The sequence below is a fragment of the Pithys albifrons genome, chromosome 2, assembly GCF_047495875.1.
Source record: "Pithys albifrons albifrons isolate INPA30051 chromosome 2, PitAlb_v1, whole genome shotgun sequence".
Taxonomy (NCBI): domain Eukaryota; kingdom Metazoa; phylum Chordata; class Aves; order Passeriformes; family Thamnophilidae; genus Pithys; species Pithys albifrons.
In genome coordinates, this window is record NC_092459.1 from 76,942,787 (window position 1) to 76,966,741 (window position 23,955).

A 23,955-nucleotide genomic window follows, 5' to 3' on the forward strand; every position below is an offset into this window, starting at 1 on the left:
AACCTGACTTGGTTTCACATGCAACCCATGCACTACAGCTGCACTTCTGCAGTGCTACCTACATAGCATCATTTGACTCAAAAAGTTCTAACAAGGTAAGGTTTAAAAAAAAAAACAACAAACAACCAGCTTTAACAAATACTACATAACTCATTTTGCTCCAAATAATCTTAGGGACAAGAAATGTTTATATGCAATTTTCCTGGCAAAAAGAAGACAGGACTAGAGTTTGAGTTGAGAGTTCAAAGCTCTCCTCCAGGCAAGTGAAAGAGACTTTCAGGGTAAAACAATAATTTGACATGGGTTACCAGGTCTATCACAGTTGCTACTTTTGTAACTTGGAAATATTTGGAAAGATGGTTCAAACCCCTGCATTAAAACAGATGCACTAATTCATCAGCTTCCATTAGTGATGTAAGTTGCAAAACAATCTAAACACCTCTACTGTCACTTTGCAAACACACAACACAGAGTCAACAGTGTTAGCAGAGACTGAAAGTTTCTTTTTAATTGAATGTTTTAAGGAAGAGTTACATCTTATCATTTGCAAGTTCTTTCCTGAAGATACTTCTAATCAATTCATTTAAGCTAGAATTAGTAAATAATGAGACTAGCTGACGAGGATTCAGAATCATGTCTCTTTCAGCCTAACTACCTCATTTTGCACACCATATTTCGCTTTATTTTTACTTTATTGCAGCAGCAGTTTAAGCCAGGGACAAAAGCTTGATTTGGCCCTTACATGACAGCAGTTTATGGTATACTTATTGAAGTGAATCTGTGTAATTTAGACGGTATTAGTTTACTAAATACTCACTTCAGTATATAATGAAAGAGGCCTGTGGACTACTTGATATTGCTATCTATTGCAAATAAAGTAACACTGGAATGAAAACAAATCCTGCACCTCAGGCAAAACAAATGAATGTGATGAAACAAGGTGAAGAGGGTTGGCATATGACACAGGTAATGGAAAATAGACATTCTCAGCATCAGGAAATCATTTACAAGGAACAAAGATTCTCAAGACAGTAGTAAGAAGTGTGGGAAAAGAACTGCCACCCACTGGGCCTGCACATGGAGAAGAAAACAAAAAAAATAAAGAAAAAGAAGAAAGAAAAATACATGTGCAGCCAAGAAGTGCAGAGAACTGACTGAAAAAAAAAGAATAGATTAAGACTTAAGAAAAAGCTTTGAGGGAGTAAGAATGGGAAAAAGGGCCTCTCTACATACCACTGTTGTAGGTTTCCTAAACTTTTAGGCCAGAGTCAGAAAGTCAATGGAAGTGTAAGTATAGAGGAATTTGTATGATGAGCTGTTGGAGACATGCAAGATTAGATTTTTGTCTTGTAAGCTATGGGGAACTGTTCTTTAAAAGCAAATAAATTTTTTTAACTCAGTTTTAAGCTTTTGGACTAGACAGGTAAGGAATTTTCAGAGAAAAATTGATGAGATACTGAAATTTTATTTGAGAGTCAAAATTAAGTTTTCAACTTAAATTATCAAGTTACATAGACAAACACTAACTTTCATCTTTGCCATGAATCTAAAAGCCTGGACTTAGTATACCATGTTACTTACTGGAATATGCAAGAGTGCTTTTGCACCGTTTTTCTTCATATTGTTTCCCTCTAGAGGAACATGTTCGATTTTACCACTCTGGGCAAAGAGCAAGTGTGTTCCTGGTGGCAAAGGTGCAGTGTCTGGTCGAACAGAGGGCCCAATAACAACAGGAGGAGCAGCAGTGCTTAGACCTTGTTAATAGAGAAGGAAACAGATGGGGGAAAAATTAGCTTGTACAGCACAACAAGACTCCTTGTTATTTGCAGAGGCACAATTACAGCCAGACTTTTCTTAGAAGGAAACAGCCCTAATAAGCAGGCACTAATAACCATAATCAGATGCAGAAAGCTGAAAATTTTCCCCTTGGATGACACAGAAGGCGCACTTGACATAATAGGTCTTTTCATGTTCGACTCTGTAATTGCTCTTTTCTTTAAATGTTTAGAAAAATCGATTTTATTTTGCAGCTGAAGTGAGGAAGATGTGGGAAGGAGCATCCCTCATTTCCTGAGACAGCTCAGCTCCCACAGCTCCCAGAGGGCAGAGACTGTATGGGCCTCTCTCAGTTTCAAGACAGGGAAGCTAGAAAACTATCTTCTTATGCAGAAGCTCACCACAGCTGTCCAGATGCCCTGGCTGGAGGAAAAATGTGTGTTGGAGTTTCTGAGGAGCTGCAGCATGAGGCATATCACTGGGACAGCAAAAGTCTGTATTGCCCCAGGTCAGTGCTGTATCTGAGGGGCATGATGGAGCCCCACATTTGGGAGACAGTGCACTTGGGTGGTGAGATACCCACAAGAAACAATTGCTTCAGCCACTTACATGGTGGACGAACTCCTGGCCCACTTCTTGTGCCATCAATCTCATTTCCATTCCTATCCACACACCAACAATATCCACTGCTAGAATGGCACTGAGTGGGTAGGTAATTCCCGTGCTCATCACACTGGGGAACAAAGTGACCAACTCTTGGATCCCTTGGGTAGAAAGCACCTCCACTGCCAAGAGCTACTTCTCGTTCATGCTGGCATTTGGTCTTTTCCACTTCTGGGAGAAAAAAAAAACAAAACAAACCATCAAACAAACACAAAAGCCAGTGGATATTTTAGTTTAGCTAACAACTATGTTCCATTAACAGGTAACATATGCTGACCACCTATACACAGGCATTCTTAGCTCTAGATGAATGTGGCACTGTTGCCAACTTTGAAGGCATATGCCTTCAGCATATCTGCCCTACGTAAGTGTAACACATTTTTCTTAAACTTCAGTTATTTCATCTTCCATTGTGTAGTTTAAAAGAAAAAATAGGTCCCCTGCATCTTTCTTCATTGGAGGGTCAAAGAGAAGCTGGAAAACATGGTCCTTCTCTTTGAGGCACATGAACATTCTATTTGACTTTCAAACCTGATGTCTACTAATTGGCTATTATCCACAGACCTTAAAATATGACTAACTAGCCAGACCATATAGTGCTAAAAGTCAAGTTTCCCTTCAGATCCATGAGAGAAAACCAAAATATGAGGCATATTCTGAATTCTCTACAGAGATTAGGAAGGAAAGAAACATATTACTATGATGCATATTAGGTTTTTAAAGTTCATTTATCAGATTTGAACACTCATTTGATACTTCTGCATCTAAGAAAGGAGTTGCAGATCATCCAGTTCCTGGTGAAGCACAGAGAAACATATGATGCACAATGGCTACAGCTCATGCATATGTATTACTGTAAAGGACACAGAGGGAAGACAAACTTTTCAGATTATCAGGACATTCAGGGATCTAGTTCTTTACATTTCAATTTTACATACAATAGGGAAAGTCATCTAGATTCATACATCCTTATAGATGCCAAGCAACATAATAAAATTGCAAGAATAAAAAAAATAATAGATTTCCTTCCTCTGGCTTAGTTTTGCCTTATACTTGAGCTCCCTGAAGGGTTCTGTGAGCTGAGAAAGAGAGAGCTCTAATTAGGGGGAGTCTCTTTTTCCTGCAAACAACTTTTACAGACAGAAATATTTAGCACAAACTGTCTGCTGAAGAGACTTTAACATCACACTTCCATTTATTCCTTGTTTTCACATTGCCTGGTGGACAGTCTTAGCTACGTGTGGCTCAGAGTAGGCCCAGCCCAGCCGAGCGGAAAGCTAATCCCATGTGCCTGCACACTGTTATGGTGTAAATCATAGAAGAAGGGGGTAGGGTTTTATTATTGTTTAAACTAGTTACGCAAGCAAAAACTTTGGACACATTTCATGCACCTGGACACAATTAGAAATATAAATGACTGGAGAACAGTTCACTCCAAACAACTGAAATATCTGGCATCAACTTTATTGTGGGTGGTGTAGAGCCTTGAATCAACCCACAAAAACAGATCCTGTAGGAAAGCCTCCATTATCTGTCTCAAATTTTGTATTCAAGTTTTTTCTGTTTGTTTGTTTGTTTTGGGGGGTTGTTTTGTTTTGTTTCATTTTTTTAAATCCTAAACTCTCATTATATGCACTGCTCATGAGATAAAGCAGAATACTGGTAAAATGACACCACTGCTTTTGTTCAGTGCAGGAAGAAAAATCTCAGATGCATTCCTATCATCTTTGAGAAACACCATTAGCTCCTTCTCCGTATGATATGAAAACAAAGGCAGAAGCTGTTCTTTTTCCTTCCCATCTGAAACTCACAAAATTAGAGTGTATTCTGACAGTTTATAATTTTTTAATCAACAGTCTACATGAAAACAAATTAGCAAATATGAAATCTAGAAAGAAGTGCATATACACTTCCAGATAGGACACAGATGTTATACATAAGATATATTAGTGTTACTGGTAACTTGAAATACCATTGTCTGTTATAATTTCTAGACAGTGATCGCATTTTTATCTGCAGATTTTACACAGGAATTCTGATTAAATTTTTCAAGAGTACTTATATTGCAATGATCAAGACCAATCTCACAAATTGCCCAATAATGCAATTAGGAGCACTAAAGTCAAGAGACTTAGGAAACAAGTTAATTTTCAAAAGTAGTACTAAGTTGCTGGAAAGCACAGGGTATGACTTGTTCTTTCTAAAAAAATAAATAAAAATCCATCAACACTGATTTTTATTTGCATTAAAATATTTGTAAATACCCCATTGCCACTCACTTTTAGGAATAACTATATATTAGTTCTCGTATAAGTCACTAATATTAGTGATAACTTTATTAACAGTATCATGTACAATAAGGATTTTATGCTAAAGAGATATTCTGAAAAGAAATCAAGCCAGTGTTACCATGTTCAGTTGTGCTGACTCCATCATGTTAACCTGTCTTTAAACATTAAGGTTGTTTCAACTCGCGAACATGAATTTAACAAATATTAAAATTTATAAACCAAACAAGTCGCTAAACTAGTCCAGACAGTCCAGACCAGGCACTTGGAATCCACACTCTATTTTTTTTCTCATTAAGCTCTGAATCATGACCAGGATTACTGTGTTTATAGTTTAGTGGGACCTAAATAAATATAAGCTGAAACTGAGTCCAGTGTAGTAGCTTATACTGCAATGAAGGCACAATCATCTTGGATACAGATGACAGTGGGTTGGTAGAAATAGTCTGCTTATATTGTTTATACAGTCCCAGGTTTTGATCAGTGTGGTCAAGAGAAGATGCTTGGATTTCACAAATTTTAAAATTTCATTAACTGTCTGAAAGGAGGCTAGCTATGGGAGTTTGAAAAATAAGATTGACACAGCAAATAAAGTACTTTTCCTGCCTTGATGAGATAACAGCACAAGTTAGGCAAAACATGTAACAGGAAATTATACGTATTTAAGTAGTACAAGGGATACTTTGTAAGCCAGCTTTTAGACACAAATTTAATAGCAAATTTTCTTCACTATAGCATCATAAATGTAGTTTCTCAGTGATCCTTCCTTTAGTATAAATACTGCAATATTTCATCCAGTTGACTCTTCAAAGATACAGAACAATTAACATTAAGGGAGTTCTCTGTTCTCTTGATTGGCATAAAGAAAATTTCCATTAAGTATAACAAATAAGCTAAGAACAAATAACAGGCACCTGGTGTAACAGTGCTGTTGTATCTACACTCTTGCACCTGATTATAGGAAATGGAAAACCAGAAATGCCTATTTCAAGGTTCCATATCCAGGGGATACTAGCTCTGATTTTCAGATGTTCTTATGAAACCCACATTTGAAAGCCAAGCCAAATGATCATGTCAGTGGTTAGAAAAATGGTATACACTAGGGTCAGTTCATCCTGCCAGAGGAGAAACAACCAGAAAGAGCTAGGTAATCCTGGGTGATGCAATAATGCAGAAGTGGTAGCAAGCCTTTTAGTAACAGCAGGACCAAGTTCCAATATTTTTCAGTGTATCTGTTTAAACATCACCAGCTAGCATTTGCTATAAAATAAGTAAAACACAATTGTCAATGGGTTTTGGCACAGTTGGTGCTTGACTGAAGAAGATAATACACTGATCTAAAGCTTTCTGTTTCCCTATGGCACTCTACTTAACCCACATGACAGTATCATTTTTTGAAACAAAGCACCATATTGTGGGCTACCTTAATTTGGTAAATGATAAAACATTGAAAAGAAAATAATCTAACTAAGTAGCCAAATGTCATGAGGTGATGGTATCTTCAGTAAATTCCCACACTACCTTAGTCTTGGTTTTAAATTTCCTTATTAAGAAATTTAATTCCTTCATTGGGATTCCAGAGAAAAATGTACTGCCATGGGCTGCATCATTCATGCAACAGAAACAGGCCACAAAACATGTGAAGGATAGGATGTAAATGTAAAGTTAGACTTCTTGGAATACACTGTGTAGGATAGCCTCTAATGACAGACTTATCTTGGAAACTACAACCAGAAAAGGCTAAGTCTATCAACAGCTCAGAGCTGTAAGGATCATGAGCAGGTATAAATAAGAACTCAACATGTGCACAGGGAACAATGCACAGGTATGGAAAACAGGGTTGGGGAGATGATTGACGGAATACTGGGTCCAGCTCTGGCACCCATAGCTAAAAAGAACAGTGAAAAATTGTATGAGTGTACAGAAAAATCTCCTAAGATAGAAGCTGTGGAGCAGAACAGAGATCAAAGATGTGATGAAGAATTTGCATCCCATGGTCCACAGCACACACAAGTCAGAGTAGATAAGTAGAATGGTGCAACCTGGAATTAAGGTAAATGCATATCCTTCCTCAGAAAAATAAATTTGCATTCAGAGTCTTAAACTTTTTTTTTCTTGTTGATTTATAAATTACCAGTAGCAATCTGGAATTTAAAAGTCACTGAAATATACCTTGAAACTTGAATAAATTAAATGAAAGCAACATGGATATGGAAAGATGAGATGAAAGACATACATATATGCATTTCTCACACAAACGGAGAAACAAACAGAATGGAGGAAAAAACCAAACTAAAGCCATATACCAACATTCCAAGTATTTTTTGGTCATAGAAGAATGCCCTTACAGCAGCATTGCAGAAAATAGTTTATGGACTTTTCCAAAAAAATATGGAGTATGAGGAAAAGGATGAGAAACTGAGCAGTAAGGACTGCTTATCTTCTACTTTTCAGGAAGGATTACATTCTGATATACTAAACCAAATTAAATTAGTTCTCTAACAGTACTGAAAACTTTTTGAAAATCTGGTATAACTCCTCAAACAGATTTTCATTGACAGGCTAAAGACAGAACTGATTTAAAACTGTGTCCAGAATCAGTACGTAGTCAGAGTACTTTTTAGTTTCTTATGAGGATCATTTTATTCACCATTTTGTCTCCAGAACTTATACTGACATTTTTAATTGCCGTTCTCAGATTTTGGAGTGGGGGAAATAAGAAAAAACAAAGATTATGAAAAAAACCCAAAATGAAAATAGCATACTTCTCTTTGTCCCTTTATTTTCCTTTGTAATTCTTCACTTACAGTTCTGCCCAGGGTTTCTCGTGTGAAACCAGTTGCATATAGAGGACCAGAGAATAGCTCTTAACAGTTCCTAGTTCCAAGAATCTAGACTTGTTTCTGTTTAGTAAACAGTGTCTGGGGTCTGCAGGGCTAGAAGCACTCAGACATCTGGGCTTTTTTTGAAATGGAAAATGAAGCGTGAGGAAATAATGAAGTACAGACTTCCTTAATAGCTGGGAGCAGCGGGACATTCCAGCATCATTAACTCTTTCATTAACCTGTCGGTTCACTCCTACAGACATTCTCTTGTGTGTGACTCAATTCCATTTTTCTTGCTGGACTGTTTGTTTCAATAGTAGCTGCTCAGCAGTATTAAGATTTAACTGTAGATTTCATGCAATAATAGAGACACCAAACAAGCAAGTAATTGCAACATGAGTTGGAACACAGTACAGCAAAAAGAACGGAGTATTTGTATGAGTGAAACTTTCCATGCTATTAACAACCAGGAAAGACTTCAGTTACTTTTCTGAGGCTACTTAGATCAAAACCTTAGTGGGTAAAAAGGCAAAGAAAGGGTCTCTAATTGCAGATGAATACACACAATAAAGCCTCATCTGCAATCTCCATTCTGAACCAACTTAATTTACAACTTGGGTGCTAAAGTAAACTAAGCTACTTTTGATAGACTTCAGAAAGTATAGTTTGATTCTATCTCCTGGCAATAATTAAATGATGGATACATCCATTTTAAAGGCACTAAAGCTTTAGCAACAGATTACAGCCCAAGGGCAGCTATTCTTCTATTAATTCTAAGAAGGGAGTAATAGCTAAGTTGTAAACACTGCCATTCCTGCAGACCAGTGGTGCTCTCTATTTCAGTCACAATTCAGCAAAAGTGAGACTTCTTATCTACACAGATTTGGGGTTTTTTTCTGTTCAGAGCATTTGAGGAGCAGAGACACAATTGATACAAGTGCTTCTGAAAGCTTGTCTTCTACTGGTAGTACAAAACGGTATATAAAGAACAAAACAGCGAGGCATATATAAAGACTAGCAAAACCAGGCAGATCTTCAGCTACTATAACAGTAGATACAAAAATCTCAAAAATACTTTGTTACTACTCTTAAAATTGTGACCTGAAAAGACCACCACTCGAGATACAATAATGCTGAGTACAAAAAGTGAAGAAGTGTACAGGATAATCAGCAAAAAATAACAACATTATCACAAAGTAGTACACTATGCTTAGTACTTGTGTAGACACACTAACCACAGCATAAGAAAAGATGTTGTTCTTAACACACACACACAAAACGCCCCAACAAAAAAACCAAAAAACCACTTAAGTAAATTATCACATATACCCAGAAGATATTGCTTGTGTTCTGGTAAAAAAGTTAATTGGTTGATTTCAAGTATGAGTCTACCAAACCACCTGCTTCAGCTACAAAGAGAATGTGGCAGACATGGAAGCAATACTTTTGCCTACACAATTCTGCCTGAAGAACTGGAAGCTTTAAGGGTCAATTTGTTTCAAGTTATTCATGTAAAATTTCTCCTCTAGGAGAAATAATTCTGTTTCTATCAGCTGGTTGGTTAGCTAGATGTTATGATAGAGGTCAGAAACACTAGTTAGTTCTTCACTGACCTGGCATTAAAATGAAAATACACTTGGGTGATCATGCATGAAAAGTTACTTAAAAATAATATTAAAAGACTGACAAAATGGCAAAAGCTAGACCTCAGAATTAAATACTGCAAAACCTCCTACAATTTACCTATGATAAAAAGTCTACAAGCACTGAGTGATTTCATATGTGTGTTAATGTGCACATAATGAAGCATCATGTCAATATGATCTAAAACCAGAGACAACCTTGTGATTTTTTTCTTTTTTATAGTTTCCTTTAAACAATCCTTTGCCTTTTCATTTTAAAACATGAGTATCCAATGGTGCAGAAAAAGTCAGAAATTCAGCATTATGGAATATAGTGGCAGAAGAAAAATATTAAGTTTCAGGTAGTAACATTGTGACAGATAGACAAGCACTTCTAAGCCAGCACATCCACTATTACAACAAACAAACAAAAATCCAACCCAAAAAAACCAAACAAGCAAACAAAAAAGAGATAACCCTCAATTTTGGATCAAAAAACACTTTGGAAATCATTAAGACCAAGGCAGAAAAATTATAGAGAGAGCCTTCCTCCATGGTCATATGACTTCTTGCTCTCTTTGTTTGGCCCTATGACTTTCTTCTTACTCTTGACTGCACAGTTTGATTTTCAGTTTGTTGAGAGATGCAGGGACTTTTGCCCAAAAGCAAGAATATTAGAGGAAGGAGAATTGGGTTCAGATTTACTTAGAAGTTAGGCTTTATTTCCTGGATGAAAGTATTCACCTTCCTGCAAAACCTGAGTGCTCTCCCAGAAGTTTGCCATGCTGTTGAAATAAAGTAACCATAACAATGCTCCTTTGTGCTTCAGTGTTCCTTCCTTTCTTTCCTTTCAAGCACACCTTTGGGATGAGTTTTATACTTCAAGGTCCAAAGTACAGTGGAGTAACAGAAGTGTGAGATGGCAAAGAACTTTCTACTGAATAAATAACAAGTTGGGTAAATACAGAAAGAAGTAAGTGCTAGCTAGAAACCGTGGTCCTTCTGGGCTACAGGCTATTTGTGGCATGTAGGCATCTAGATACCACTGCAGGCAACAGCCTCATAACTTCAGTCTCATTTTTCATTTTTTGAATTTTATTCATTTCCATTGCCAAAAATTCCAGATCTTTTATAGTAAGTGACTACTGAGTATGCAGACCAAATCACTCCCATGGTCAAACCTTTACACAAGGCAACTTCAAAAGATGGTATCAGCATGGGGCCAAAAACTTATGAGGAAAGAACAAACAAAACATAAAACAGCACAGCGAACAGGATATCATGGAAGAGTGATAGTAGTCAAGATACAGGTTTTGACACCAGTTTGGGAAACTTCTAAACTTGAAAGACTTGAGAAAGAATAAAGACACCAGTTTGACAATATATATGTTGTTTCAGAAAGAAATCAGATTAACATATATCCTCCAATTTGCAAAATATTTTGCTGGTTCAACCTTCAAGAACTAGGGAATTTTACCTCCTAACACGCATCGGAAACCATCACCACGATAACCTGCCTTACACTGGCAGCTGAAGGACCCAGGAGTGTTATAGCAAAAAGCATCTGGATGACAGTGGCCCTGTTCACATTCATCTACATCTGTAAAAGAAGACATCAATCTCAGGTAACTGCTCCTCCTGATGGACAAATCAAAGTAATGAAATAAAGTGCAAATCCATCATATTTTCAGGCTCCTATTTCAGGATATCTAATTAGAACAGGTAGTTCTTTGGAAGTATGTCCAATACAGAAAGGCAAAGAAGGGGAAAAAACATGCACATATTTTAGGTTTGTATCTCTGCATTCTGCTGTTTCAAGGGGTAACTGACACTATGAACACACATAGTATTTCAGAAATACATGCTTATTTTTCTCAAGGAAATGACTTAACACAGCAGAAGAAGTAAGATTTGCACAGTAATGTTTCCAACATGTAGTTGAGTAAAGGTGCTCCCCCACTCTGACTGACATGAAACAGAATGTAAAATTTTTTTACATAGTCTGAGCATTATGTTTCACCCCCTTAGTAATATAAACCAATACAGTGCAAACAGGTCCAGCAGATGAAGATCTGCAACTGCAAGTACTGCAATTTCTGCAGTTACCTCATCTTGGACCTTCTATAGCCCAAATATTGAAGTGGGAATTCAAAAGGAAGGGGAGGAAGAGACATCTGCTTAATACAAATGCACACCTGAGGGACTTAAACTATGAAATTCCCTACTTCAAACCACAAGTAACTATAGGACATTGCAATGACCATCTAAGTTGTGCAATACAGAGTACAAAAGCCCCACAACAAATGGTGCTACTCACCCTCACAGGCATGCCCATCTCCCAGGAAACCAGGGAGGCATGTGCAGATGTAGGCAGAGCCTCCGGTGTACACGCACTGAGCACGCTGAGGAATGTCACAATTGTGTGTGCCTGTCTGGCAGTGGTTTACCTCATATTCAACAGCTGCGGGTTAAATGAATATGAATAGGAGAAGAAAATTTGAATTTTCCTTCATAAAGTCTTACACTCATAATAAGCTCATATGAGAGAACAGTTGTGAAAGCTTACAGAAGAGACAGAAAACAAGGAAACAAATTTTTGTCTGGGTGGTGGGATTCTCACCCCCCCCCCCCCCAAACTCTCCTTTCACTGGTGTTAAATTTTATTAAAGTTTTACAAGGAACTGACTGTCCTCAGCACCTCACAGATGTTTGTTAATATAGAAGGGGGCAGAGGCTACAGATCCTTTTCATAAATAAAGCTGTCATGGATTCTAGGAGTCCTGAATGAAGAAATGTAAGGCGTCTCACAGAGCTGCCTCACATGTTAGCTAAGTGGCCAGTTCACTGCACTGGGAATTATTAGCTGACCTGCTACACTAACCTAGCACTGACCCAGAGCTGCCATCACTTGGCAATAGATTGGAGCTGTGATTCATTCAATAGCAGATAAACAAATTTGTCAACTACTGGAGAGATTTTTGACCTACAGTGTAAGCCAGGACCAGACCTACATCTTTTCATAACTTTCTTGTCTTGACAGCAGTGACTCTGATAGCATTGCACAGGATTACACATAAATTATTTCAGGAAGTCACTGGAGCTCTGCCTATGCTTACTTGTTATGTCAGAAAAAAGGAAAGGAAACAGAGGAAACCTATTTAAAATAGGAAAAGGCAAAATACTACAAAAAATTTGGTCCCAGAAATAAAGTGTCCACATCTGGAAACAGATTTACAGCTGCTGTAACAGAGAATCTCTTTACACAGTTCTTATGAGGACTTGACAGGAGACCAAGACAAGACTCCTCTGTGATGCTTCTTTCATCACAGTACACAGATGGAAACTACCACAGCATCAGCAGGGAAATAACAAAAATCTGCCATCAGAGCCAGATCTGAAAACAGGCTTTTTTTTTTCATTTCTCTGGAGGAAATTACATCATTGTTAGAATCATTAATATCTTTCTATTTGATGAAGTAAGTTTCAGATTACAAAGTAATTATTAAGAACTACGTTATACATGCATACAAGTTGGAGGTTGGAGGTCAAGGGGAGTTCTAGAGTCCTCAAATCCTTCCATTTCTCATCCTACAAATAGGAGAGCAGAATTTATTTGCAACTCTCTTCTAAGCTACCCAGTGAGTCACACAGCTGGTATGAAAAAAATGCCAGTTCCAAAAAAACTGAGTTAGAGCTGGTATCTCAGAGCAACCTGCAAAAGCACAGAGGGTTGCTGCTGCCCCTTCTGGGGTTCAGGTTGTCTGTGAGTTAGAAAACACTCCAGTGTGAAAAGGAGAACAAGATTACCATAACATTTATTTTCAATATGTTGGGAAACTGGAGTTTGTCTTCCCTCTCTTCAGTCTTACAAATGTGGTTTGGTTTTGGTTGAAGGAAGAGATCAAACTGAAATCCTTCAAGCTGGGCAGGAATAACATAGTACTTGCTAGAAGTGGGACATCAACTTCATGGGAAAGTGGTAGAGTGAAGCTGGTGAGGTCATGGCTAGAGGGACGAATGTTCCCTTTTGAGTCTAAATCACAAAACTGCAGTGGTGGACATGACAGAAAGAAGATAAAGTTGCTCTTCCACATCTCTTCCCTATCCCTTCCAGCTGCTTTCTCTGACTGTTCTACAACAAAGGGAGAATTAGTGTGCACTGTGACTTAGGGAGCAGACCTTTAAATTTAATTCTTACTGGAGCAGAGAAATTCGTCTTGTGATGGACTGCAATACACAGCATACAAAGGCACAAACTTAAGGAAAGTAATGCACCTGTCTGCTATACAGTGAAGGCTCCTCAGTCTTAGCGATAGAACAGTCTTGGCTATGAGGGAAGACCTGGATGCACTAACTCAAAGAAGAACTGAGCTTCCATCACAAAGCAGTCTGAACAGAAGCAATCCTCAGCTGTTACCACTCATTTGCAGAAGAAACAGGAACTGATGCAGCTCTACTGGAAGAGTGTGTATAGGTTTTGTCACTGCAGAATTACTGTTGGGTTGCAATACAAAAATTCTAATGAAACAACCAAATCTCTATCCTATCCTGACAGTTGAACATCTAGAAGTAAAGTCATTGCCTCTCTTTTATCTGTCATTATCCCTCTTCTATCTGCCATTTTTAGATTCCCTTTTCTGAAAAGAATTTCTATAACCTGGGTGAAAAACAGGAAAGCAGGAAAAAGATATCCCTTGTTAGGACAACCTTAGCCTAGCAAATACAGATTAACTTGAGCTTCATCTAGAAAAAATGTATTTAAATTACACAGAAACTATTTAGCAGCAACTACTGAATTTGAAGTCTTAATTTGTCATTAAAATGAGCTACATTGTTGCCAAATCTCAAATATTTCAACAGTGAAGTGACCTGTAGTTACAATTCCTTCTCAGTATGATTAACTCCAGAATAAGCCTGCAATAGCCAAGACACACTGATTTTCACCTCTGCAGCCTCTTACCCAAGGGATGCAGCTGTAACTAAAATGTAATCTGTTAAACTGAACTCTGGATTAGACATAAGAAAGAAACAAAACATGAACTCTCAGAAAAGTCAAAGCACAACGCTTAGAAAATGTAGAAGAAGCCAATAATCAGTAGCTGCAGCACAAACTCCTCAACTCAACTCATGTTAGAAGTCAGGACAGATTGTGAAAGCACTGTTTCTGTCCCTGTGAGATGAATCACAGCCCAGGGGCTGGTGGGCAGTGCTTTTAAGAAATATGAAACTCACCAACACAAGTCCTCCCATCTGCTGCAAACTGGTATCCTTCCACACACTCACAGCGGTAGGTGCCTGGCTGGTTATTGCAGTCTGCATTGCTGCCACAGAGACCTGGCTGCTCTGAACACTCATCAATATCTAGAATATTTTAAGGATTTTGGTTATTACAAAGATGCATTTAATATGGATATCAGAAAAACAGAAACTGGGGAACTGTTGATTGATAGAAGTCTTACATATTTAAGCTACATCTTGGATAGACCATACATCTTAAGAGTTTTCAGGTAAGTAAATAAGTTTTCACAGTTAACTGTGTCCTTGGCTAATCTACCCCAAAAAAGGAAAAAACAAACCAGAAAAGATTCCATAAAAAAGTAATAAGGGGAAGGCACAGGAAACTGGAGAGGAAGGAGGAACCACTGAGGGAAAAAATGCAGACTAGAAGGTGTTCAGCAGAAATCATGATTACTGGGGTTTTTTAAATCAAAATACCCCCAAATCTAGCTAAAATAGGGATGATACATATTTAATTAACACACACACTTTCACCTCTGGAAAACAAGTATTTTTGCTGTGATTTGATTGCAAAGCAAAACCCAAGTACAATATAAATACAGAGTTGGACAGAGCTGGGAAATGCAAGTCTTCTTGAACAGAGAGCATTTCCAAGGCAGATCAAGAAAAATATTATTTCAATGAATTGCACCTATCTGTGCTCTGTCTGCATGTACATATGCCATTTCTCATCTCCCTTGAGAATTTTGAACCTAGTTGACCCATTTTAACCAGAACTTGCATTACAGTAAATTTCTCACAGCTAAGTTCCCACATGTTTTATAAAAAGACAGACTGGGAAGGAAAGATGCTTTGCAAGCTAGCAAAATGTACCCTTCCAGAGAGTCAAACTTGCTTACTTTGATTATTAAGATACATCAGCTAGCCCAGTAACCCTCTAACCCATCTTTCTCAAAACCAGCCTCTCAGGACAGTTCATTTTGCTGGAATGGCTAGTCCTGAGAGTCGGTGTATCCCAAGGCAAACAAATCCTACATTAGCATTCATTTTACAAGAAATGAAAGGTTTTTGATACCATAACAAACATTTCCATCTCCACGGAAACCAATTGAACATTCACAGAAGAAACGGTTTCCAGTCCCCGGACGACACACTGCGTTGGTGTCACAGTTATGAGTACCAGTGTAGCAAGGATTCCGGTTAATATCAGCAGAACCATCTGACAAGAGAGACCACATTCAGCCTTGGTGACTCCATCCCAGTAACAGCATTCAGTTAACACCCAGGAGGAGACTGCTTATAGTGCACATTAAATAAGGAAAGAAGATATTTTTTCCAGCAGGAAGAAAGATTTCTTTAAAGGCAAGACTGGCAAAAATAATTCATCTTCCAGTCACTGACACTGGACTCAAAATGTGATTCTTAACAGCTCTGTTAATTATAATTAGCAGAACTCTATTTTGTATCAAAGAACAGTGAGCACAGCCCTTTCTTATACTCATCCAGTGCGCATTTTCAAATTGTTGCTTTAGGAGTTTTTCTGATTTGAGTGCGAACTTGGACAGCTCATTCAAAAAAATACACTTCATAGGCTTCCTACAATTCAAAGACAAAATGCCACATTTCAAGATAAATTACAGAAACTCATCCATGGTAAATCTTATTCCCCTCTGTTGCCCTTTTCTCTGGCAACACAAAAAACTTTATATTAATAGAGAAACTACAAAATCAGGTAAAGATTAACAATACAGTCCATGTATCTGAGTGGCAATAGATTCAAGGTGGTATGTTAAGAGCATTTCAAGGAACTAGACACAAACCTCTCTGAATTTCAAGAAGAGGTAATCACTTGAGTACTCTTTCCCAAGTAAAAGTACAAACTTACAACAGCCTAATTTCCCTTCTTAATTGATGGATCTGGACTTTCACTGACTAATGCAATGAATTAATTTAAATAATACCCAGCTAAAGTAGACTAAAATACAAATGACTGCTCTTAATTACTCACAAAAGATGAAAGAAAGACTTTCAATTCATACATACCACTGATTGGGCCGATGGAATTGCTCATCGCGTATCGCAGAATCTGCTCGTCCCTGTTATAGAGAACGAACACACTGTCCACTGAGAGCTGCTGAGTAGCAGGAGCGGAATGGTGAGAAACATCATGAATACATTCATCAAATGAGATGGTCTGTCGCCACTGATAGGCACCCGTGTACGTGGAAGCAAGTCCATCCCTTTCTGGCTCGGTCACTGTGTACTCCCTCGTGGATGATGAAGTGATCACTGCGATATGACAGCAGACATGCTGATCAGAACAGAGATCAAAAGAACCCTGCCAAATGCTATCTGTAGACTTTGGATGCAATCTGAGTAGTGTAAACAGAAATTTCAAGGCAATAAGCTACAAAAATTGATGTATTTCCATGAAAAGAAATAAGCACTTGAGTACATTTACTGCATTATCAGTTACCACACCATTGATAAATGAGTAATTTGATTTATTTTGACATTTTTAAAAAATTTAACTTTATTTTAAGTGTTTCCAAGTAATGAAAGAAAATTCAACTCGGCAAACTCAGAGGTTTTTTAGTGAATTTATAAAATGGATCTACAAGCTAAGGACGAGAGCCATTTCACCAGCATTAAACTACCCCCACTTCTAGTTTATTGTAGGCTACTAGTCTTGGATTTTAAGTGTCCTGAAGAAGCTGCATGTCCAAGAGCTCTTGTATTCTTCCCAACAGTTTTCAATATTGTGAAAAATTGTGACCAAAACTCTTCAAAGAGGATCTGGGCTTGTGGATCCTCCCACCAACACAAAGGTTCTCAGAACACCACCATTCTTTGTTTAGACACCAGAACACACCTGTATCAATTCATTTCCAACAACTGGCAAAAGATGGATTTCTGCTAAGTAACAGTCTATTAGATATACCATAGGACAGCAGAATAGCAGCTGTTTGAGTACTAGTAAATCAAAACTAATCTGCAGGATTCCTCCTTCCAGCCTCTGACTTTAACTCCATGGGAACAGCATTTCTGCCTATTAGGCAAGTGTTGCATAGAGCACGCATTTCCCAAAAAACTTTTCCCAAACTCTGAAGTTATTCAGCATGAAGCAGAAGCTTCCTTTTAGTCCATAACAACAGGCAAAGCACAAGAGGGGGTCATCACACATTACCAAAGCCAGACATTAGTGAATATACGGCAGCTGAAAATGGTGTAATTGCAACATTACTATCTCTAGCAATGAAAAGTGCACCCTTGGAACAAAGTGTAGTCTCTTCGGTATTCACGTGTCCATGGGAGCACAACAGGCTGCTTCCTCTTTCTTGCTCTTTGACAGCTGGGCTGGCTGGCCAGCAGCAGTACTCCAAGCTCCCTTTCTTTTTTACTGTGTTGAAACTGTCATAATTTTACCCAGGAGGAGGAAAGCAAAAGAAAGGGGATTGTTCCATAAATAGTGAATGGAGAATGGCTCTCAGGAAATCTAGAGTCTGTGATAAAGGAACTGAGAGAAAGGAGAGAGAAAATGATAAGGAAGTTGAGCCTCCTAGTTTTCCAGTCAATTGCTGAAAGTCAGCTCAAATATTGATAAATGCCTGCAGAGTTGTTGCAATGCAGTTTACATGAAACATACTGATAAATAATTGGTTTTCACCGTCTTATTGGACAACACCAAAGCTCACTTAATGACATTACTACAAAAAAATGATACACCAGTACAGCTCCTACTAAAGAGCTGTGGGCCTACAAAAAACTTTACTACTTGTGTACTGCCATCAGCAGTGTAAAACCAAGGCCAACAAAAAGGAAAATTGACAGTTTTACAGTCCAGAGAAAGATAAACAATTTTTTTCCAATTAAAAAAAGTTAGAAACGTTTGCATTGTCTGACTCAAAATCCATCCTCTTTAGAGACCTGTTCCTAAGAGGCAAAAACCAACTTCCTGTAAATCAAAGAGTGCTAAATACACTTGCTGAAAAAGGAATAAAATAATGTTTTTCAGATTGTCTAAGTCTCTGCTTTAAAAAAAGGAACATTTCCTTATTTTTTTATTCTTAGGAAACCTTACCAGAACTCGAGGTGTGATAAAGTTCAGTGTACGGTTCTATATGGACTGATGCACCAGATGGTATCTCAGGTATTCTGCCCTCCATTTCTGTCCTGATGGTAAGGTGACCATGCTCATCAATACCACTGAATTTCTGCTTTACAACCAGCTTCTCATTGTTGCCAAGAAAAGTTACTTCTGTTTGCCGTGTAAACTCACCACCTAAAGAAAGAGTATTAGTTAAACCACTTAACAGGTTCTTCTGAATCCTTCTATTTAAAATATTGCTTCTAGTAGATAAAATATAATTAACTATTTTCTGTAAGCTTTGATATGGCACAATTGCTAATATATTGTATTTCTAGTGAAATAACTTTCAGAGGTATACTGATAATATCCTTGGATACTGCAAGGAAACTATCTTATCTTAAGCACTGAACATGATAAATTTCAAATAAGCCTAAGGAAGCAGGGATTTTTTTTAATGAAGAAAAAAATTCTGACTTACCCTAACATCATATTAAAAAGCAGTTTAGAGAAAATTTCCCAGTAGGAATACAGAAAGTTTAAAACAAACAAAACAAAAAACAAAATTAAAAATCCAGTACATCTGTTTCCAAATCAAAACCAAGTAAAATGTATGTTGTAAATTCCAGAACAAAGTTCAGAAGTGCCAAATCCAAGAACACCCCCAAACAAAAAGTCATGTTCATGTAAATTCATATTACAGGGCTGTAAAGGATAAAATTGTAAAAAGAAACATATGTTCTCCTAGAACAGATTGAATCCACAGCTTGAATTCATGTGCACAAGCAACCAGCTTTGACCTCAAACTCTTTCAAATCAGTTTAATTGCTAACAGGGATTTCCCTCAACCGGGTTAACCGAGTTGCATGTCATGCAGCAATTGCTTTAAAGAATTTCAGACCCTCACAAGGTCAGATTTACATTTCATTTTTGTTCCTTTGGTACAATCAGGAAATTAACATGTTAGACTTTTTGAAGATGTAGGGTTTTTTTCAGTAGCTCTGTATACTCTAGTAACAAAACAAAACAAAAATCAGATGTTTTTAATAATCACTTTCTTGCACAGGAACTGGCCAAGCCAACCTTCTTTCTAACACACTTGCATTGTTGTACACTGACAGTAAGTTAAAAAGTCCAGTATTTATGCACTGTAAGCAAGAAAAGTGGTGAGAAGTTTGATTACAGAGAATCAATTTGCAGCTCAGAATAGATGTGTTTTCACCGTATATTGCTTCTCAAGACACCTTTCTATCAACACAGAGGAAAGTATAGCACAGTTTTGAATATCATATGAATTTAGAATTTACCGGTAATGCTGAATCCATTCTTATATCCTTGCTGCTCCACAGCAAACATCCATCCTATGATACCTCCAATAGAGGCAAGAGGCAGTAAAGAATACCCCAAGGTCTCTGGGATTGTGCTGATAGCAGTGTAGGCACGCCCTTGGTTCATCACAACATAGGAGTGGAGATCAGTGTTCTCAAATGTAATTGGAACAGGGCTATTTCCTACAAAGACTCTTCCTCTGACCTTCCCATTGACTCTCTGAGGAGAACCTGGCAAATCAATACAATGCATTGGAACAGAATCAAAGTTCTCTCATAGTCTTCAAGAAACGGGTTTAGAGCACTCACTATGTTCACAGATAGTAGTGTTGAAATAAAAAAAAAAACAACAAAAACCAACAAATAAGAAAAACAAATAGAAAATTCAGACAAGAAACCTCCATGTGTTCACTGGCTTATGTATGTATGTGCATGTGTGTTGTCATTATACAGATGACTAAGTAGCCAAAATTGCCAGAAGATCTGCCCTTTATCCTCACTAAGAGTTTTGTCTTCCAGGATAACTCTCTGACACTGTTACACTATATCTGACAGTAAGTGGCATATGGAAACTTCTTTTGAAGCTCACACTTCATATCAATACACACCAAACAAACTTGTTCATTCCCTATTAGAAGGCTAACACCATTCAGTGTTAGAATAATTGACCTATTATTCTAACCTATTACATTTCTTGACTCTAAACTATTGATCTTTTTGAAGACTGTCAGAGTTATAGCTATTTTGCATTGCTAGATTTCCCCGTATATAATTTGGCACACGTAAGTTCAAATTCTATTACCATCAGATCCTTTTCTTCCTATGCAAAATACAATTTTATGAACTGAAAACTAAGTATTAGGGTTTGCTTTGTGGGCTTGTAAAACACAAAATCTGTAATCAGCTATTTGATTTGTTGAAATGCATCTATACTCTTAAGTCAAATCACTACAAGGATTACAAGTGTATACATAAGAAATTCCTTTATGGATTTTACACGGGAACAAAGTTTAAATGGGTATTTAACAAAAATCTGGAAGATCAGCCCTTTAGTAAAGCAGCTTAAGAGTCAGACAAAGAGGAGCCATCCTCTTTAGTTCAATGATCAAAGTTAATTTGTTCATTCCTTTGAACTGTCCATTTCTAGAGTGAGAACCATATCAGATTATAACACACTGGAACTTCATGACTAATTTTAGCAAATACCACCTAATATTGTGTTATCTTTCAAATTATGTCAGTTACAGAAGAGTTTAGTTTTTCTAGAAAGTCATGCTAAAATGCATAAAGCATATAATTGACCACTTAAAATAACTTGCTTCATTCAAGAAAGCACAGCGTTTTAGAAAGTATAGCTCACTGCTTAAAATATCATTCAATATATCTCAGTGATAAGTCTTTCAACAAGGTGGGAGTTTTTTTTAGTATTTAAAAGAGTTGTGTCATTCAAGAATGAATATTAGGGACATAAGCAGCAACTGCATGTGGCAAAGAGTTACCTTCCGCTACACATTGCCTGCCATTTCCTTTGTAACCAGCAATACAACTGCAACAGAATCCATTAGGGTAATCTTTGCAAACAGCGTGAACAGAGCACTGGTGGCGGTTGTTAGCACAGGTCTGTTGGACGTCTGTGTGGTAGCGAAACACTGCAGAAAACAAGACCAGGCATTTATACTCCATGTAATTACTATAGTATTCACATATCCTTGGTCTAGTTTAAAAGTATCTCTGGACTCACTTGATTAGCTCTTTCACTTTCTCTTTAAGGAAAGCAAACTATTGCAATTGATTTTGCCCAATCTTGCAATACGCAAGTACCAGCCTATTATTTCACAGAAAACCTCAGGGCTTTAGCTGTTTAATTATTTAATTAGAAAACAGTTTAATTCTATATACTTCAGTGGTTTAAGCTTCTTGTCAAAATTAAAAGCACCATAATTTGGTCCTTGTTTCCAAACGAAAGCAATAAGGACACTTTTCAGACTTAGAACAAAATACACCAGTACAGCACCCAGGATGGTACAGTAATTGCTGCACTCTGTAATCCTAATTGGTTTACCCTATTATTTCATAGAGATAGCAATTCTCATGTCTGCTTTAAGAAACAATTAACATCTAGACATTTGGTCACACTACTCTGAAATTTCTATAAACATGTTATCAAAACTTAGAATTCCTAATTCCACCCTTGTCAGATTTGAGGCCATGAAACCCTAAACAACAAGTTTTACAGCAGTTTCTATTCCCAAACTTTATGAAATCACCCATATTCAGTAGCACATCTAAGAAAAGTCTGTGAGCTCAATTAAGGAACTAGTTTACTGAACTGGCAAGAGCTGAATCTGAGGCAACATCAAAGTTCATTACCTTGATGACTAACACAAATATATGAAATGAGTCCAGATTTTCACATATGAAGATAGCGAGGAGGAAACAAATTATTTCTTTAGTAATTCAATTTCTTTCACACCTCTCTTTTTTCCTTCAGACTGTCCATCTTAGAAGGAGCTTTCCTGTACAAAAAGACCTTACCTATTCCAGTTTCATCAAATTCTTCCACATCTATGACTTGAGGTTGCTGTGGAGGGAACTGCTGGACGTGAAACTGGCGAGGTGGAGCTTTTGCTGTTGGGAAATCTTGAGGACTGTAAAAAGGCTCAGTTGATGGTGTTCCTGTTACATCTTGGTATGGAGTCATAAAGGCTTCTGAAGTCAGCTGAGGAACTCTGTATGTAATATGGTGCTGATCCTCTTCAGTGCTGTCTGTGCTACTTGTAATATACTGCTGTGTTATTTCAGTGGAGCCATAGTCTGACATAAATGGTTTAGAAGTCATCTCCTGGTCCTCTTCATCAGGCTCTAGGCTCTCCAAAACGTTGCTGATCTTGGCAGGCACAATACTGGCAGATGAGCTACCAATCTCGAACACCCAGACACCTTGCTTCCCAGCATTGCTGCTTCTATCAAAGAGAAGCATATTGCCAAATCAAAACAATCAAGCACAAGTTGTGTGGTATTTCCATCCTACATGAGATGTTATCCTTTGCTGAGGAGTGTCAGGACAAAACTGTTTAATTATCTTATCTACATATTTATCTACAGGTACAGTTTATTCAGCTGTAAAACAATCCTGACAGTTCAGACAGCATTTTATTTCCACACCCAGAGCTCTGTTGAGAATTTCTAGCTTTCTTGTCTCCAAAGCAGTGGGAACATGAGATATGTGGGCCAAAGAGATCATGCTACCACTTACTATAACTTTCTAACTCATTCCCTTTCCTTCTTGTTCACTCTCTCTTTCAAAAAAAGCACTGCCTAGGATAAACTATAAAGAACTGAAGTCTAAGGGGTACAATTTATAGAACAACTGAGTATACAGCAGTTCCTACCAGTGACAATGGAACTATAGACTTTTGACAAATTACACCAAAGTACTCATATGCCTCAAGAGGTTAGATGTTTATCACTGGCAGACTTTGTGACCGCTCATGCAATGGCTAATGGAATCTTCTTAGTTCTCAGTGATTCATGCTACAATTAAGAAAACCATGGTACTCTTAAGGAGTTTAAACAAGGAAAGAAAGCATACTTGTGCAGGTTTCTAATGCTGTCTTCATCATTAGCAATGACATTGTAGGATCCTGGCTTTTCCCAAAAGTAGTAGTTGGTTGAGGCTTGACTAAAGCCAACCATAGCAGGAATATTTTCATTGTCATTCTTGGAGTATGTGCTATAGAACTGCAGACTATCTTCTGGATAAAGGAAAATAGCATAGGAACTGGAGTCAGAAGAGGCTAAAACAGCCTGGAATGTGTTTCTCTGTGGGGAAACAAAACAAAACAAAAACAACACCCATTTACTCATGCAAAAATAGTCAAGACAGACAACAGAATATTTTTTTCTTTTTTCTAAACACAAAACCAACATCAGAATTTCCATCATACATAATGTATCATGTACTTCCTAGGAAGAGTCAATATTACACAAGCTTATGTTTTGCCAAGGCAGTTTCAGCTTTAGCATTCATAAACATTAAGAAAACCCAAAAAACCTTAGCAAAGGGAAGTTAAATCTGTAGGAAATAGTGAGGCTTCCCAAAACATAACAATTCTAACTTCCACAGAA

The 23,955-nt window shown here is 37.5% G+C and overlaps 2 protein-coding genes across 6 annotated transcripts in view; one reads left to right on the plus strand and one right to left on the minus strand.

Annotated features, from left to right (window-relative positions):
- The window catches only part of EDARADD (EDAR associated via death domain), a 405,148-nt gene that overhangs the window by 265,542 nt on the left and 115,651 nt on the right, over positions 1–23,955 (plus strand). The window lies entirely within an intron of this gene.
- NID1 (nidogen 1) overlaps positions 1–23,955 on the minus strand; it is a 60,889-nt gene that overhangs the window by 13,036 nt on the left and 23,898 nt on the right. For 3 of the 4 annotated variants that reach the window (XM_071549582.1, XM_071549583.1, XM_071549580.1), the window contains 12 exons: positions 23,420–23,649; positions 22,363–22,790; positions 21,327–21,476; positions 19,807–20,058; positions 18,494–18,694; positions 16,456–16,701; positions 15,488–15,631; positions 14,407–14,535; positions 11,492–11,635; positions 10,652–10,774; positions 2,386–2,610; positions 1,582–1,754 (listed from right to left, as the gene is read on the minus strand). In XM_071549582.1, the coding sequence (XP_071405683.1) occupies positions 1,582–1,754; positions 2,386–2,610; positions 10,652–10,774; positions 11,492–11,635; positions 14,407–14,535; positions 15,488–15,631; positions 16,456–16,701; positions 18,494–18,694; positions 19,807–20,058; positions 21,327–21,476; positions 22,363–22,790; positions 23,420–23,649 (2,445 nt within the window). The remainder of the gene's footprint in view (positions 1–1,581; positions 1,755–2,385; positions 2,611–10,651; positions 10,775–11,491; positions 11,636–14,406; positions 14,536–15,487; positions 15,632–16,455; positions 16,702–18,493; positions 18,695–19,806; positions 20,059–21,326; positions 21,477–22,362; positions 22,791–23,419; positions 23,650–23,955) is intronic. The other variant, XM_071549581.1, reaches the window with a different exon arrangement.